Consider the following 19068-nt stretch of genomic DNA (forward strand, 5'->3'; position numbering starts at 1 on the left):
TTGTTTGGGAAACTGGGGTTTTGGGTGGTGGAGTGTATTAATACTCCGGTATTCATTTTAATACTTCAGAATTCATTGATATTTAGTTTTGGTAATAGAAAATTTTAAAAATATTTTTTATACATTAATAAAAAAGGCTTTGGCACCTATCCTCTGGGATGAGATGCATGGGCAAAAGGTTTTTTTTGGGTGTGGGAGTGTATTACTACGGTATTAATGTTAATACTTGAGAATAAATTCATGTTTATTTTTAGTGATAGAATATTTTAAATCTTGTTTAATAAAAATTATTAAAAAGGGCTATGTGTTTTTATTAGTGATGGTTTAAGAGAGTAAGTATGTGTAAGTTTCTGTAGAAGTAAGTGTGGTGGTGTGTGTATAACTGTATATGCAAGTAAGTGTATGTTTGATACTGTATTTGCATGTTTGATCATGTGTGTGAGTAGCTCTATGGATGAATGGCGGTGTAGAACAGGATGTATAGGTGTATGAGTAGATATGATGAGTGAGTACATGTATGAGTGACTGTATAGGAGTGTTGTTGAATGAGTGGATGTGTGTATAGATCTTGGAATTACTGAATAGGTGTGTAGTAACTGGTATTGGTGTGTCCATTGTTTTGAAAATATTAGTTTGTAATTTTGAGTGTGTGTATCGAAGGTTATATTAGGGTGAGAGGTGGTTTGCCACTCTATCACAAGGATAATGTCATCATTGATGTCATCAGTGAGGTCATTTGAGATGTCATGAGTGATGTCACTGACCATTTCATGAGTGATGTAATATGTGACGTCATCAGCAGTGCATTGCGGGCCGCGAGTTTAAGTTAGCTGAACTAAGTATAACGGGGGAATTTCTATCGTTTTGTAGGAATTAAATGTCCAACTAACTATAATGCCCCTGAAATCTATGTTTTTTTCAGTGAATTTCTAAGGTTTTTTTAAGTGCTACTTTCTAACTATATTGTGCCTGAAACCTAAGTTTTTTTCAGTGAATTTGAAAGGTTTTTTAAATGCTAATTTCTAACTAAAACGTGCCTGAAACCTATGGTTTTTCAGTGAATTTCAAAGTTTTATTAAATGCTATCAATCAGTCAAATACTTTTATTCGATAAATTAATATCATAAAAAGTCATAGTACAATACAAACAATTAATTATACACAGAAACATCATAGACAAAGAAGTTCATTGTGCCAGTATAAATCTTATGTAATATAAATATGTCTTAAAAAATTAGATAAAAAATTACAAGGGCTTATGTTCAATAAAATCATGAGTAAAAACAACAGTGATCAATCTGGATCATAAAATATCAGCAGTGATAGGTATAGCCTTGACAATCTTGTTCCTAATCCGTGTGGCAGCAACTAGAAAACTAGCAACATGTAATATTATTCGTGGGGAATTTAATTGTTGCAAGTACAGGAGGGCTGGCCTAACCTGTATGAAACCCGCCTCCCTCAGAATAGGACACAAGAATTTCTTTCGGATTTCTCGATAGTGTTCACAGAACATAATAAAATGTAATGTGTCCTGAATAGAGAAATCATCACATTGACAAGTCTCAGCCCGTTCTGGGGGGCACCAATTTTTAAAACAACCAAGGGAAAAATGAATCAAATTAAAACCAAATCTTGTTAGAAGGTGCCGATGAAAGGGGCGATTCACTATTATGAGGTACGGTTCAGGAGCTGGGGAGCTAATTAGGGCATAGTTTATTCTAACTGTTGGTTTCATCAGCTCTACCTTCTCCCGCTCTAAAGAGAGTAAATTCATCATGGCATTTTTGATCAGTCCGATGTCCTTCCTCACAATAGAATCTGGGGACAGGAAAAGTTCAGGACGTCCTAGGTTGTGAAAACCCATTTTTATGTAGGCCAACCAAGGAATTTTGTTAAACTTATCCAACTTCAGGCAGTCTAGCAGTATGGTGTGATTCAAGGTAATTTCTTGGTTCAGCCAGGTTTTCAACCAACATATTAGCGGGGCTATTCTAATTTGATCAGTTACATATCCTAGCCCCAGTTCAGTATGGATAGAGAATGTTGGGGAGGACTGAGGGACAGTCAAGACTGATCTGAGGAATTTATTCTCAATAGTCTGGATTTTAACTTGGGGCGAGTAACCCCATATCTGAGAGCCATATGTGGCTTCCGCTAGGCATTTGGCTTTGTAAACCTTGATGAGGGCTTCTATGGGCCTAGCCCCTAGCTTTTTGGAGAAACCCATAAGTGCAGATGCGGTTCTAGCGAAGGCTGTACTGCGACTATTTTTTTCAGGGCCCCAGTTACTACTTTCATCAAAAAGAACTCCCAGATATGGGAATGAGGGTACCCTACAGACTTCTTCCCCGCAGCAGTAGACTGTTTTGACCTTTTTATCCCTATGTGCCTTGCCTGCGATCATGACTTGAGATTTTTAGTGTTAATTTTCAGGTCTAATGCCTCAATAAAATTTCCAAAGGCATCTAACAGTTTTTGCAGACCCACCCCTGTACGAGCCAGGAAGACGGCATCATCGGCGTAAAGGAGAACTGGAATAACCAGTTGCCCAATACGCGGTACGTCATGTGACACGTCCTCCAGAGCAGGCTCCAGGGCAATTTTATATAATGTGAACAGGAGGGAGGCCAAAATGCACCCCTGTCTGACCCCCCTCTCTGACCTAAAGTGGCTTGTGCATCGCCCCTCAGACTCAGAGTTTACTCTGATTGCAGCTAAAAGACCCGAGTGCAGGTCCGCTAAAAAGTGCACTAATGGGGGGGGTCAATACCCAGGTTTAATAAAATGTGCCACAGCTTTGACCTATTTACTAGGTGAAATGCTGAGGAGAGGTCCATGAACCCCATACAGAGTGACCCCTCCTTAGCTATAGTGTACCTACTGATTAAAAGTTGGAGGTTAAGACATTGGTCGAGGGTACTCCTTTTGGTTCTAAAACCATATTGTGCATTAGACAGGACCCCTCTTTCAGACAGCCAATCTGATAATTTCCGTAGAACCACACGGCCTAACACTTTTACAGACGAATCAATTAAATAAATTGGCCTGTAGCAGGACGGATCCTGTCTGTTCCCCTTTTTAAAAACTGGAATTATAAGTGAGGTGGCCCAGGTAGCTGGTGAGCTGTTCGGTCCCAAGGAATTAAACACATTTGATAGAATTTTGGACCAGAAATGTGGGGCAGCTTTAAATAAATCAGCAGGGACCCCGTCGGGGCCCGGGGCCTTATTCTGTGACATTTCACCAATGGCCCTTTCCACTTCAGAGACATCGTAAACCACCGCGGGGGAAGCATTCCCCGGGAGACTGCTATCAATCAATCAATCATTTGTAAAGCGCACTACATACCCGTGATGGTCTCAAGGCGCTGGGGGGGGGGGGGCGCTCCTCCTGAAAGGTCAGCAGGTCTTGGGTCTGTCTTAGGCTCAGTGGAGGGTGTTCCATGTCTTGGTGGCGAGGTGGGAGAAGGATCTCCCACCGGTAGTTGTTCTTCGGATGCGCAGGACGGTGGCAAGTGAGAGGTCGGCGGAGAGTAGCTGGTGGCTGGGGATGTAGAAGGAGAGCCGTCTTCTGAGGTAGGCTGGGCCAGTCTTGTGGAGTGCCTTGTGTGGGGAGCTTGAAGGATATCCTCTTGTTGATGGGGTGCCAGTACAGGTTTCTCAGGTGGGGGTGATGTGGCCATGGCGTAGTACGTCGAGGATCAGTCGTGCTAAGGCGTTTTGGATGCTTTGTAGTCGTTTGATGAGCTTGGTCGGGGCTCCTGTGCAGAGGGCATTTCCGTAGTCAAGTCTGCTGCTGACGAGGGCCTGGATGACTATCTTTCTTGTATCTGTCGGGATCCATCTGTAGATCTTGCGGAGCATGCAGAGGGTGTTGAAGCAGGAGGAGGAGACGTCGTTGACTTGCTTGGTCATTGAGAGCGTTGAGTCGAGGATAAATCCCAGGTTGCGTGCATGGTCGGTGGGTGTCAGGGCTGCCCCCAGTGCCGTAGGCCACCATGAGTCTTCCCAGACTGAAGGGTTTGAGCCGAGGATGAGGACCTCCGTCTTGTCCGAGTTCAGCTTCAGGCGGCTGGTCTTCATCCAGACGGCGACGGCCTTCATTCCTTCGTGGAGGTTGGCTTTGGCTGTGATGGGGTCCTCGGTGAGGGAGAGGATCAGCTGAGGGTTGTCAGCGTAGAATATGTTGAGGTCGTGCTGTCGGGCTACGTGTGTGAGCGGGGCCATGTAAATGTTGAACAGCGTCGGGCTGATGGAGGATCCCTGGGGTACGCCACAGATATCTATGCATACAGAGGTTGAACGTGTGAAGCAAGATGAAAAAACACACATAAAGAAGCAAAAGAAATGCAGAAGGAGGCAACAGAAGTCCACAAAGACGAAGAAAAGTGCAGGAAGAAGCAAGACATGTGCAGAAATAACCAAGAGAGGAGTAGAAAAGGACTTGTTGCAAAATAATCCTGTACCCACAACTTTTTCAGATGGGTACTGGTGGTAACTGACTCTGACTAACCAGGCCTAGAGCCAGTGCTATGCTAAAAGACACTTAGAATACAGTGAAAACACCCACATACACCAGGGAAGACTATGCGTTGGGATACCCCTGTGATTAGCATGACCTTTTCTGTAAGGCCCTAGTACATAATAGGGCAGGGGGATTAAAACGACCTCTTAAAACGGGGGCGCGTTTTCACAGAAGGGAGGAGGGGCCCTGAGGTGACATGTGTGCAAACACGCCCTGTGGAGCGTTTTAGGTTGGGGAATTAATTCCCCTTCAATCTTGAGGGTCCCTGGGATCCAGCTAGCCCACTAGGTACCTCCAGTAAGCGACCCATTTTACACCTTTCTGGAATGCAACTCTGTGGCACTTACTGGATGTACCTGGTGGGTTAGTTGGCCCCAGGGACCCTCAGGATTCAAGGGGACTTAATTCCCAAACTCCAAACATGCCACTGGGCACGTTTGCAAACTTGTAATATCAGGCCAAGACCCCTCCCCGCACCAATGGGCAAACGTACCCCCTTTTGCATTATAAATTGGGGGATTAAGTCCCCTTGAGTCCTGAGGGTTCCTGGGGGCCAACTAGCCCACCACTTACCTCCAGTAAGCACCACAGTGCTGCGATGCAGAGTGGTGTAAAAAGGTGCATGGCCTGAGCCACCTCTCTGCAACGCAGCGCAGTGGCGCTTACTGGTGGTAAGTGGTGGGCTAGTTGTACCCCAGTGGCCCTCCGGATTGAAGAGGAATTAATTTCCCATCTTGAAACGCTCCACAGGGCGTGTTTGCACACATTTCACCTCCGGCACCACCCCCTCCCTTCACCACTGTGCAAACACAACCTGTGGTGCATTTTAAGCTGGGAGATTAAGCCCCCTTGAATCCTGAGGGTCCCTGGGATCCAACTAGCCCATTAGGTACCTCCAGTAATTGCTACAGAGCTTCATTGCAGAGAGGTGTAAAAAGGGGCATGGCCTGGACCACCTCTTTGCAACGCAGCCCTGTGGCGCTTACTGGAGGTACCTGGTGGGCTAGTTGGCCCCCAGGGTCCCCCAGTATTGAAGGGGAATTATTTTCCCAATTTAAAACGTGCCACAGGGTACCTTAGCAGAGTGTTTCTGGAAAGTGGCGGGTCCTAGGCATGATCGCGTGTATTTAGTTTATTTTTATTTTTGGGGAAGGGGGACTGTGTGGCCTCCCTTCTTCTTACTTTTTGGGTACCCTGGGGACCTGACCCCCAATTAAAAAAATTATATATATATTAATGGGAAGGGGGGTGCGTTGCCCCCCTCCCGTTGACAACTCTGCGCCCCGGGGACCCCATCCCCGGGGCATGGCCATTTTGTTTAGATTATTATGGAGGGGGGCTGAGTGGCCCCCCTCCTCAGGCCACTTCTGGACCCCATTATCCCAGGGCCTGGCCACCTCTTTTGCACACCGTGAGGGAGCCCCAATTCCCCCATGATCCCTGCCGGCTCCCCCGTGTCCTGCGGGAGCCAGCATTGCTTTTCCACATGGGGAGCAGATGACGTGCAGCTCTCCGTGTGCAAAATCAATGTGGTTTGGATTTTGGAAGAGAGAGAGAGAGCAGGTTTCCTGCTCTCTCTTCTAAAACCCAAACCCCAGTTTGCTATGACAGGGCAGGAGCTGCAAGGCTACCGCCCTGTCATAGCAAACTGCAGTGTCCCAGGGTGGGCACACCGGGACACTGCAGGAGCCGGCCCTTGGGTTTGGTGGTCCCCAGGCCCATCACAGGCTCCAGGAGGGGGCCACATGGCCCCTCTCCCAACACCTCAGCAGCCCCAGGGAGTTGGTGGTCCCCGGGGCTAGGGGGATCTGGTGCGGACCCCTAAATTTAAATATTAGTGCCCCGGGGGGGTGGTGGTCCCCAGGGCATGTGGGGGTGCTTGAGCCCTCCCCACAGGTATATATATATTTTTTTTAAGAAGCCCCGGGGGTGGTGGCCTCCAGGGCTGCGGGGGGCAGTGTGCCCAGTGATCATAATTAATAAGAGCCTCGGTTCTACTGAGGCACAAGATGGCTGCCAAGCCCCGGGGGTGGCGGTCCCCGGGGCTTGGGGGGCCTTAGAGGCCCCCAACTTAAAAAAAACAAGCCCCAGGGGGTGGCGGTCCCCGAGGAAGTGTGGGGGTATTGGGGTCCCCATGTTTTTTTGTTCACTGCCCCCGAGACCTAACCCACCCGGGGGATAAATATTGACGAAGCGCTGGAGCCCGCGCTTTATTTTTTAAAATTGTTGCCCGGATCCGTGAATCCTCCACAGATTTTTACCTATTTTGTTTTTAAAAAATGTTTTTTTGGGCCCTGGGGGGTCCTTGTGGGACCCGCTGAGCAGGCCTAGGGGGTCATGTTGTGGGACCCCGTGAGCAAGCCGATGGGGTCACGGTGTTTCTACCCTGCCCTCTTTTGTTTTGCGCATATCTTTTTCTGTTTGCTTGTGCCTCGGTTCTACTGAGGCACAAGATGGCTGCCAACACTTCCTGGTTTGGAGTGTTGACAGTCAATTAGAATGCAGCTCGTGATCGGCAGGGTGCGGGATCCACTGTGCCTCTATAAATCAACATTTTTATTTTTTATTTTCTCAGCAATTACTGAACGGATTTACACCATTTAAGACAAATAGTTCTTTCTGAGGCAAGGGCTACCTTTATGCAAAATCTGGTGTAATTCCATTCAGCAGCTACAGTCGTGTCTAAAGTTTGCCATGAGAAATGCATTTTTTGACCTCTTATTTTTGAATTTCTCAGGAACTACTGAACGGATTTACACCATCTAACAAGAAGAGTTCTTTCTGAACCAAGGGCTACCTGTTTCCCAAATTTTGTGTAATTCTGTGCAGCAGTTCGGGCTGAAGCAGTGTCTAAAGTTTCCTATGGGAATTAACATTGAGAAAACACGTTTTGGGACCCCCTTTTTTCTCTGTCCCCACTTGCTGAATCACCCCGAAATTTTCAAGGTCGGAGCGGACCGGGGCGCCCCACTAGTTTTGAAAATTTCGCGAAGATTCGTCAACCGGTGCCAAAGTTATTGGGAAAACAAAAAACGCTTTTCCTATGGAAACTAGGTCCTTACTATAACTACCTGCTGGCAACCGCCAATAGGTAATATATTTTTGTAGGTTTTCCCACATTTTTTACCAAAAGAGATGACATTGCCGTTTGTACATAAGTTTTGGCATTGTAAGGATCGTCACGGTTCAGATCAGAAGCAAGGAAGAGCTGCGTCTAGGTAAGGCAAATTAAAAAAATTAAAAATAGATAAGGGTGGCATAGTTTATTGTAATGAGAGATGTTGTAAAAACTCGGGTGGTTGTATTTTGATATTTTTGTATGTACCTAAGCAGTTAGCAGTTGTAGGCCCACGTCCGGTTGATTGCTTTCCTAACACTTTTTGTTTAATAGAATCATTTTAAAAGAATGATTTCTTTTTGTATTAAACAATAGTGGTATGAAACCAACATTTTAAAAAAAAATGTATGCAAAGAGTTTTTTAAATTAAGGGGGTCATTAGCATGGCGTTACCCTCGGGAAATAGGACCGCCCGCAATGCATGCTGTGGTCCCACACATGCCATTAGGATGCGCCCGTCACACTGGTGGGCGCATCCCGCATTTCTATCATTGCAGCGGGCAGTGCTGAAAGCATCGCCCGCCGCAATGCCAAAAGTGCAAGTTGTGCATTTCAATGCACAACGTGACAGGCACCGCGCAATGCCTGCCATGTTGTACATTGAAATGCAGAGGGTACCATAGGTACCCCCCATGTGCACCCCCCCAAAATCCCTGAGGGCCCGCTACGGGCCCCCAATGTAGAAGACTGTATGCCTTTCCGTGTCGGCATTGCCATGCATGTATGCCCGCATGTATCTTAATATGGATGGCCTTGTCTACCAGACACACCACCATATTGACAGCTTCCCGTACGCCAGGGTCCCCCTGCCATAGTATTATGGCGGAGGAGAATATACATGCGGGCAGGTGGGCGGGAAGAAATGTCGGCCAGATATCCTCTGCCATGTGGGCGGTGGCGATCCGCCCAACATACTAATGGGCGCCCACGTGAATGCATTGTCGCGGTTTTATGGATAGGTTGAAGGAACATGGACACAGACTTCATGGCTTGCGAAAATACTTTTTAAGATATTTTCAAAACATGGATATATGGTTTTTGGGACTTATGCTGGATTTAGGTGGAGAGAATTTAATCTCTGGATTTTTTTGTATCAATTTGTTTTTCAAAACGTTTTTACATTTTCGTGTTCTTTTAACTTGAATTCGAACAGGAGGGGATGCAACGATGGATTTCTTGTTGTGTTTTTTGCCAAACAAGTATTCTTTATCTGGATTTTTTTGGAGGGGATGTGTTTTTTGTAGGTGAGCACCATACAATTTTCAGCACAATTTTTGCTGTAAAAATGGCTTTGCCAAACTGTGTCCATTTTGGTTAGTTTAACTCGGGTCATGGTTTACATCATGAATTAAGGATTATTTTCTATGGATTATAGGATTGCTCAAGACTCTTGGTGAAATGTGGACTGGTAGGCAAGTCCAAGAGTTAAAAGAAGAAGAGGCCTGAAGCTAGGAAACCTGACTTTTAAATTCTAATTTAAAATGTTTTAGAAAAATGCCAATTGATTCAGGGACATTCCTTGTCAAACCAGGCAAGTAAAGTGGTTTAGGAGTTAATGTAGGTTAGAAATGTAGGATGTGTGCAATATTATCTAGGTAGTCTGAATCCACCATCAACAAAAATTGTTGAATTTGTACTCAATAGTCACTCAGCCATTTCTTTTGTTCTTTTAGAAATTTGAGGGTACAGACTACCAGTTAATGATTCCGCAATTCTCATTGCGCTGACCAGGCTCGACCTAAAAATGAATTGAAAAATATATGCTATAGCCTGATTTGGGGAGTTTGAAATTATTATGCAGCATGTGTGTAGGAGCAAGGAGATGAAGTTGTTCATGTGTTCATATGCATTGCATTTTCCGATGTAGGGCGTGCTACGAAATTCATTTTATTAATTAAATTGTTTACTTACCTTCAATTATCCATACTCCAGTTTTTAGCACCCCCACCCTGCCCCTCCCCCGCCCCGCCTCTCCGCCCCACTGAAACTCCCTCCACGGGCCGTGGTTGGAGGGTGGTAGACCCAGAGTTAGAGAAATTAGCATCATGCAACTTCAAGACCCTTCACTCCACCTGTGACCTTCCATTACTGGACACCAACAAATGTGTTCCATGTCTGCACCAGCCATACTGCTTAAATGATTTTTTCCCTTGTAAGAAGAACTGACTACATAGTGCTTGCAGAAAGCCTTCAGCAATTTGCATACATTTGAAATTGATCCAGACATTACGAAAAGAGCCACAACATTCTTCAAGGCTATACAATGCTACATAATGTATTCGACTTGTGATTCACCTGCACATTTTTCTGCCCTGGTGTGCACACAAACCTTTCAGTGTACTCTTCCTAATCTTGTTTCCCATATAGATGAGCCCAAGCCACCCCAGCAGTGGCCTATAGAGCTATGTTAATGACTCATAAGACTTGCCCAGGAGCTACAGATTGTACAGATTTGTGGTGGAGTGTGTACCTTGACTACAAACACCATAAACATTATCCTTGCATGCACTTGTGATGTAGAACACTACTCAGCATAACACAAAATGCCTTTTTTTTAAAAAAAATTGGCGGAAGTCTTCATTGATGTGTGACTCTTGATAACAAGGGCACTACTATCATGCAAAGGGTCACTGCAAATTTTCATGCAGCAATAGGTTGTATAAAGTTTAGTACAGCTTGACCTGAGTGTGTGCAGCTGCACAATTTCCCGTTAAGTCTAGCAAGGATTACTGTTGTTGGTTCTGCCACAGGGCCGGATGACTAACGAATTGTTAAATGCACCTATAATAACTTGATCTGGAATGGACATTATATACGTACACTTCATGTCTATGCCTACAACAACTGCATTTCTCAAATGCATTTTGGTAAGGTTTAGGGTAATCGGTCATGAGCAGACACTGCTTTCGGAGATGCAGCATATTGCCCGGGATTAGTTTATGAATGACCCCTAACTGATTGTCAGCGTTTTTGTATTCATGGTTAAAATAATAGGGTCTGTCAACACTGAGCACGTCTACTCTTCGTTGTGTGACGGCTCCAAAAATACTAGTGTTTTCTAACAAAGGGTTGACCTAGTTCACTGACTATGCACAACAACTGCTCACAGAATGATGTTGAGAGCTTATAGTCCCTGCAACTGATTCAAATTCCTGGTGCATAATGTCCAAAGTATTGCCTTCAGTATTGTAACCAAAGTATTATCTGCTATTCTACCCTACACAACTTAAATTGCACCCAAAGATGATATCTTTGCAAACAATATTTAGGACAAAATATTTCTATCAGATGATATTGTTGTTAATGTTATTCTGACATAGAACCAATCTACAAACCACAAATCTATCTACAAGATTGCCAATATATCATAGAATTTGGAAACAACTTTTTCAGCAATGTGAGCTCTGTACTGTTCCCCATTGTTTACTCCTTCATAAAAGGTCTAAAAACTTTGCCGAACAGACATTTTAAACAAGTTCAATTACTTAATTGCTCCATCAGGGTGTTCAGGAAGATTCTCTTGGATCCTAGAAAAAAAAATGAGACAAGTCTTCATTCACTTTTTTTTCTTTTATATTGATTGTTAAAACGTGACATTGACATATCAGCAATTTTGATAAGGTGAAATATCCACCATCATTTTTGGACATTAGTCTGCACCTAAGAAAGCTAATGTTGGAGTTGGTGAAGTTTTCTTCAAGGTGTATCCTCCTCTACCATTTTCATTATTACATGGATATATGCTACAGGACAGGAGACTACTGACTATTACCATCTTCCAAAAAAACAGACTGTGTGTCACCTGCTATAACTGCTCTAGAAATTGCGAGAATATTTGGAATAGTGAGATGAATATGTCACAAATGAATGCTGTGTTAGAGCACTTGTATTTCTTTGTGAATTACACCTTACATAGGTTAACTGGTCCTAGGTTAACTGGTCCTACATATATAAACGGCACGGACCTGCACGGCAACCACACCCTCCAAGCTGAGAACCAGCACCAACCACCTGAAGTGCATCCTGCTCAACACCAGCTCCGTCCACAGACACGCCGTGGAGCTCTGGAACCTGCTCGACACTACATCACCAGATGCCGCCTTCCTCACGGAAACCTGGATGAACGCCTCCTCAGCACCCAACATCGCCATCGCCATCCCGGACGGATACAAGATCTCCCGGAGGGACCGCGGCAACCAGACCGGAGGAGGCATCGTCATCATCCACAGGAACACCATCCGCATCACGACCTACACCGTCGACACCCTCACAACCGCAGAACACCTGCACTTCCAGATCCACACCGACCCCAAGACCACCCTCAGAGGCACCCTCATCTACAGACCCCCGGGACCACGCACACAATTCAGCGTAGACATCGCCGACTTCATCAGCCCCCACGCCCTCCCCTCCGCTGTTTACATCCTCCTCGGGGACCTCAACTTCCACCTCGAGAACAACAACGACGGCAACACCACCACCCTGCTGGACAACCTCGCCAACCTCGGCCTCAAGCAGCTGGTGACCACCTCCACCCACCGCGCCGGACACACACTCGACCCCGTCTTCTCCTCCAGCAAGGACATCGCCTTCAGCCACACCACCGGACTCCACTGGACGGACCACAGCTGCGTCCACTTCAGCTTCAGAAAGAACACGATCCACCACCACCAGCTACAAGTCGCACGCAGAAGCTGGAACAAGATTACTGCCGACCAGCTCGCCGCATCCCTGAGGCGGGACCCCCCCGCCAGCTCAGCGAACCCCAGCCAGGCCGCCAACAACCTCACGAAGTGGATCAGCAACTGCGCAGACGACCTCGCCCCACTGAGGACCCCGCCCAGCAGACCCGGCAGCAAGAAAGCACCATGGTTCACCGACGAACTCAAGAGCTCCAAGAAGAACTGCAGAGCCCTCGAGAGAGCCTGGCGCAGAAACCCAACACCAGACAACATGACCACCCTCAAGCTCGCCACTCGAAAACACCACCAACTGATCCACGCCACCAAGAAAACCGCATTCAAGGAACGACTGGACAACAACACCCACAACAGCAATCGTCAAGGAGCTCTCCAACCCCAGCGCCGAAAACAACAACATCACCCCATCGCAAGACCTCTGCAACTCCCTCGCCTCCTACTTCCACAACAAGATCGCAGACATACACAACAGCTTCAGCACACAGCCGACGCACCCCACGACCGGACCTGCACCGCCCACAACCACCCTCCGAGCCTGGACCCAGATCACCACCGAAGAAATCCTATGCACGATGAACTCCATCCACTCCGGATCTCCAATCGACCCCTGCCCCCACCACGTCTTCAACAAGGCCGACGCTGTCATCGCGCCCCACCTGCGGGACATCATCAACACCTCCTTCGACACCGCCAACTTCCCGGAGAGTTGGAAGCACGCCGAACTCAGCGCTCTACTGAAGAAACCTTCCGCGGACCCCGCCAAACTCAAAAACTACCGACCCATCTCGCTCCTCCCTTTTCCGGCCAAAGTCATCGAGAAGACCGTCAACAAGCAGCTGGCCGCCTTCCTCGAGACGAACGGATCCCTCAACCTCTCGCAGTCTGGCTTCCGGGCCAACCACAGCACCGAGACCGACCTCATTGCAGCCACCGACGACATCCGAGCCCTGCTCGACACCGGAGAAACAGCGGCCCTCATCCTCCTGGACCTCTCCGCGGCATTCAACACTGTCTGCCACCGCACCCTAGTGCAGCGACTCAGCAACGTCGGAATCCAAGAGAAGGCACTAGAATGGATCATCTCCTTCCTCGCCGGAAGGACACAGAGAGTCCGCCTCCCCCCGTTCAGATCAGAAGCCACCAAAGTCATCTCCGGAGTCCCTCAAGGCTCCTCGCTCAGCCTCAATGTCTACATGAGCCCCCTTGCGGCCATCGCACGCCAACACAACCTCAACATCATCTCCTACACCGACGACACCCAGCTGATACTCTGCCTCACAAACGACCCTGCCACCGCCAGAGCCAACCTACACGAAGGGATGAAAGACGTAGCCGAGTGGATGAGGAACAGCCGCCTGAAACTGAACTCAGACAAGACGGAAATCCTCATCCTGGGATCCTCGCCCTCTGCCTGGGACGACTCCTGGTGGCCCCCTGCCCTGGGCAGCGCACCCAAACCGACAGACCACGCACGCAACCTGGGCTTCATCCTGGACTCCTCCCTCTCCATGACCAGACAAGTCAACGCCGTCTCCTCGTCGTGCTTCAACATCCTGCGCATGCTACGTAAGATCTTCCGGTGGATCCCCACCGAGACCAGGAAGACGGTCACCCAGGCCCTCGTCACCAGCCGATTAGACTACGGCAACTCCCTCTACGCCGGAACCACCGCCAAACTCCAGAAGAGACTCCAGCGGATCCAGAACGCCTCAGCAAGACGCATCCTGGACATCCCCCGACACAGCCACATCTCCGGACACCTGAGAGACCTGCACTGGCTCCCGGTAAACAAGAGAATCACGTTCCGACTCCTCGCCCTACACAACCAAGGCCCAAGATACCTCAACAACCGCCTCAACTTCTACACTCCCACACGCCAGCTTCGATCGACCAACCACGCCCTCGCCGCCGTCCCCCGCATCCGAAGAGCCACCACAGGAGGAAGGTCCTTCTCCTACCTGGCCGCCAAGACGTAGAACTCCCTCCCGACCCACCTCCGCCTGACCCAAGACCACCTCGCCTTCAGGAAGCAGCTCAAGACCTGGCTGTTCGAGCAGTAGCGGACCCCCCCCCCCTCCCCAAGCGCCTTGAGACCCTCCGGTGAGTAGCGCGCTATATAAATGCTGTGATTGATTGATTGAAACAAACTAATGAAATTGATCTAAACATTCAGTAATTATAACAGGAAAGGTCTTTGATTTTGATCAGTCATAAAGGGACTGGTTCGAGAATGCTAGAACGGTGTAAAATATTTGGGATATACTCTACAAAATGGGCTATGATGATTATATAGAACCATTAATCATGCAATAATGTTCACTGTATAGATCATACAGTTGATTCCTGTACCTAGTGCCTAATCTACAACTCAGAATTGAAAGTCCTATTCTTTTCAACAGACCATATATTAGCGAATAATGCAGAAAATGTGTCAAAGCATATTGGGAGACAGTGAACAGGAAGATTAACACATTTACCTGTTCGAACATACTGGCTCTTGGGAAAGATCCTTATCATCCCTAAAAGAAAAGGCAATTAATGGTGTTTGAATAAGCATATTTATATTTCAGTGATTGACAAAAGTAATTTCAGCAGCATGGATGTCTATGCTCATGAGAAACCGACTTTACAAGTTAGGAAAAGCAGTATCATATCAAGAGAGTGTGCCATATTCTAAACTTTGTGAATGGTATCCCCCATTTGCCTAGCACCAGCAACAACAATCTGGTCTTCGATCAGGGGCAGATCGACATTTCTCTAATGCTTGTGATCCTCCTCAATGTTGAAAGAGTGACCAACGCCAAAGCTTAATTTCTCCAGGATTTTCCAGGTTACACTCTTGTGATGATAGTTGCTTTTGAATATTGGCGTTTAAGAGGGATTACAATGAATAGGATGAAAGAAGGGAGGACTCTTTAAAGATTGTACCAAATAGCAAATACTAGGGATAGCGTCATATCCAAGAAAACCTGATGATTAAGCTGAACAACGTATCAAGCTAAAAGACATCTCAATGTCCTAAACAGTTTGAACTATATCATCCCCTCTTTTTACAACAGGGTGCCCACTGATTGCCAATGAGCACCTGCTGGCAGTTGAAACATATGACTGTAGCATCCACCACAGCTCTGGAATATGCAAATGACTACACCACACATGGAGCTCTGTAACACATGTCTTTATTCCTCCGCATGCAATCCTAAACTGAAAGCACTGTCATAAACTTTGACACAACCAAAGATGCCCCCAATACCTCCCAACTGATTGCATAACTATTTATGGTGTGTGCATAGGACCTCAAGGGTTCAAATGCATATAATCACACAACACTACACCTCCCATTCGTTAAATTAAAAATACAGACAACATATATACATTAATGAGTTGGAGAGGTGCTCTCACCAATTGTGCAGATCGAGTAGTATGAGGTAAGGAGTTGCACTGTCATCTGGCATCATAGATGTAGACTCAGATGCTTGACGTGGGCACTCAGGTGGACTTGTTTCACTCATAAGGTCTGGAGCAAACAAACATGCTTGAAGTGTGACAAGCCTCTCATAATAGACTTTCCAGGATGTTGAGCGATCACCATATGTCCTTTAGTTGTCACGACTCTCAATGGTTAAGCATCAAATGGAGTGTCAGTCTTTTGCTCTGTTTTTGTTTGAATAGGACCATGTCCCAAGCACATTAGCACTCATTTGACTTATTTGCATAGACCCTCATCTTACTTTTACGAGAATTGTCTGTAACACAAATCTCGTCAGTGTCTACTACTCAGCTTGTGGTCAATTGTGGGAGCTTTTCCCCAATGTCTCTCCCGAATAGCAATGTGGCAGGGCTTTCACATGTTGTAGATTGGGGAGGTGACTGATAGGAACAAAGGGATGGACATAAGGTTGACTTAGGATTGATTCCTTCAAGCTCAGCATGTTGAACAACTTTCTGGGAAGCGTCCATCACAACACAGGCAATACATCATAACGCCTTTACATCGCAACTTTTACAATGTAGGTGAAATTACAACGCATGCCATTACAACTCATGTGCCATTACTATGCATGCCATTACAACGCATTGTAAGTTGAGTAATGAAGGTAAGTGAGGTGAGTTTTTATTTTTGATAATTTTTTATATTTGAGTATTATCCAAGTATTGTTTGGAATTTGGAGTTTTGGCTGGGGGAAGATTTTAATATTTTATTGTTAGTTGTTATAAAATTAATACCTATAAAAAAAAATTAAAAGGAAGACTCCCATTCCCAGAGATCGGATGCTTGGCAAACTGGGTGTGTTATAATACTCCGGTATTAAATCACATTTTTGTGAATTAATTAATATTTAGTTCACAAGCTTGTAGTTAAAAAAAGATATATATATATATATATATATATATATATATATATATATATATATATAAATCAAAGGGGTTGTGTATTAATACTAAAGTTTTATTTTTAAAATGTGAATATTATTTAAAATTTAGATTAGTTTTTATTATTTTTAAATACATAATATGCATCCTAAATGTAATATATTTAAACAAGTAAAGTAGATAGGCTTTGCACTTATTCCCTGTGACGCGTTGTTTGGGAAACTGGGGTTTTGGGTGGTGGAGTGTATTAATACTCAGGTATTCATTTTAATACTTCAGAATTCATTGATATTTAGTTTTGGTGATAGAAAATTTGAATTTTTTTTATACATTAATAAAAAAGGCTTTAGCACCTAACCTCTGGGATGAAATGCATGGGCAAAAGGTTTTTTTGGGTGTGGGAGTGCATTACTACTCAGGTATTAATTTTAATACTTGAGAATTGATTCATGTTTATTTTTAGTGATAGAATATTTTAAATCTTGTTTATTAAAAATTATTAAAAAGGGCTATGTGTTTTTATTAGTGATGGTTTAAGAGAGTAAGTATGTGTAAGTTTCTGTAGAAGTAAGTGTGGTGGTGTGTGTATAACTGTATATGCAAGTAAATGTATGTTTGATACTGTATTTGCATGTGTGATCATGTGTGTGAGTAACTCTATGGATGAGTGGCGGTGTAGAACAGGATGTATAGGTGTATGAGTAGATATGATGAGTGAGTACATGTGTGAGTGACTATATGGGACTGTTGGTGAATGAGTGGATGTGTGTATAGATCTTAGAATTACTGAATAGGTGTGTAGTAACTGGTATTGGTATGTCCATGGTTTTGAAAATATTAGTTTGTAATTTTGAGTGTGTGTATCAAAGGTTATATTAGGGTGAGAGGTGGTTTGCCACTCTATCACAAGGATAATGTCATCATTGATGTCATCAGTGATGTCATTTGAGATGTCATGAGTGATGTCACTGACCATGTCATGAGTGATGTAATATGTGACATCATCAGCAGTGCATTGCGGGCTGCGAGTTTAAGTTAGCTGAACTAACTATAACGGGGGAATTTCTATGGTTTTGTAGGAAATAAATATCCAACTAACTATAATGCCCCTGAAATCTATGTTTTTTTCAGTGAATTTCTAAGGTTTTTTTAAGTGCTACTTTCTAACTACTTTCTAACTATATTGTGCCTCAAACCTAAGTTTTTTTCTGTGAATTTCAAAGGTTTTTTAAATGCTAATTTCTAACTAAAATGTGCCTGAAACCTATGGTTTTTCAGTGAATTTCAAAGATTTTTTAAATGCTATCAATCATTCAGTCAGTCAAATACTTTTATTCGATAAATTAATATCATAAAAAGTCATAGTATAATAAAAACAATTAATTATACACAGAGACATCATAGACAAAGAAGTTCATTGTGCCAGTATAAATCTTATGTAATATCAAATTAAAACGAAATCTTGTTAGAAGGTGCAGATGAAAGGGGCGATTCACTATTATGAGGTACGGTTCAGGATCTGGGGAGCTAATTAGGGCGCCGTTTATTCTAACTGTTGGTTTCATCAGCTCTACCTCCTCCTGCTCTAAAGAGAGTAAATTCATCATGGCATTTTTGATCAGTCCGATGTCCTTCCTCACAATAGAATCTGGGGACAGGAAAAGTTCAGGACGTCCTAGGTTGTGAAAACCCGTTTTTATGTAGGCTAACCAAGGAATTTTGTTAGACTTATCCAACTTCAGGCAGTCTAGCAGTATGGTGTGATTCAAGGTAATTTCTTGGTTCAGCCAGGTTTTCAACCAACATATTAGCGGGGCTATTTTAATTTGATCAGTTACATATCCTAGCCCCAGCTCAGTATGGATAGAGAATGTTGGGGAAGACTGAGGGACAGTCAAGACTGATCTGAGGAATTTATTCTCAATAGTCTGGATTTTAACTTGGGGCGAGTAACCCCATATCTGAGAGTCATATGTGGCTACCGCTAGGCATTTGGCTTTGTAAACCTTGATGAGGGCTTCTATCGGCCTAGCCCCTAACTTTTTGGAGAAACCCATAAGTGCAGATGCGGTTCTAGCGAAGGCCGTACTGCGACTATTTCTTTCAGGGCCCCAGTTACTACTTTCATCAAAAAGAACTCCCAGATATGGGAATGAGGGTACCCTACAGACTTCTTCCCCGCAGCAGTAGAACGTTTTGACCTTTTTATCCCTATGTGCCTTGCCTGCGATCATGACTTGAGATTTTGTAGTGTTAATTTTCAGGTATAATCCCTCAATAAAATTTCCAAAGGCATCTAACAGTTTTTGCAGACCCACCCCTGTACGAGCCAGGAGGACGGCGTCATCG

General features: G+C 45.0%; 1 protein-coding gene across 6 annotated transcripts in view; it reads right to left on the reverse strand.

Moving 5' to 3' along the window:
• The window catches only part of LOC144770647 (E3 ubiquitin-protein ligase TRIM39-like), a 299133-nt gene that overhangs the window by 154984 nt on the left and 125081 nt on the right, over window positions 1-19068 (reverse strand). For 4 of the 6 annotated variants that reach the window (XM_078655353.1, XM_078655350.1, XM_078655355.1 and 1 more), the window contains 2 exons: window positions 14823-14864; window positions 11131-11172 (listed from right to left, as the gene is read on the reverse strand). In XM_078655353.1, the coding sequence (XP_078511479.1) occupies window positions 11131-11172; window positions 14823-14864 (84 nt within the window). The remainder of the gene's footprint in view (window positions 1-11130; window positions 11173-14822; window positions 14865-19068) is intronic. The other 2 variants (XM_078655354.1, XM_078655351.1) reach the window with 1 other exon arrangement.

This window comes from Lissotriton helveticus, chromosome 7, assembly GCF_964261635.1.
Source record: "Lissotriton helveticus chromosome 7, aLisHel1.1, whole genome shotgun sequence".
NCBI lineage: Eukaryota > Metazoa > Chordata > Amphibia > Caudata > Salamandridae > Lissotriton > Lissotriton helveticus.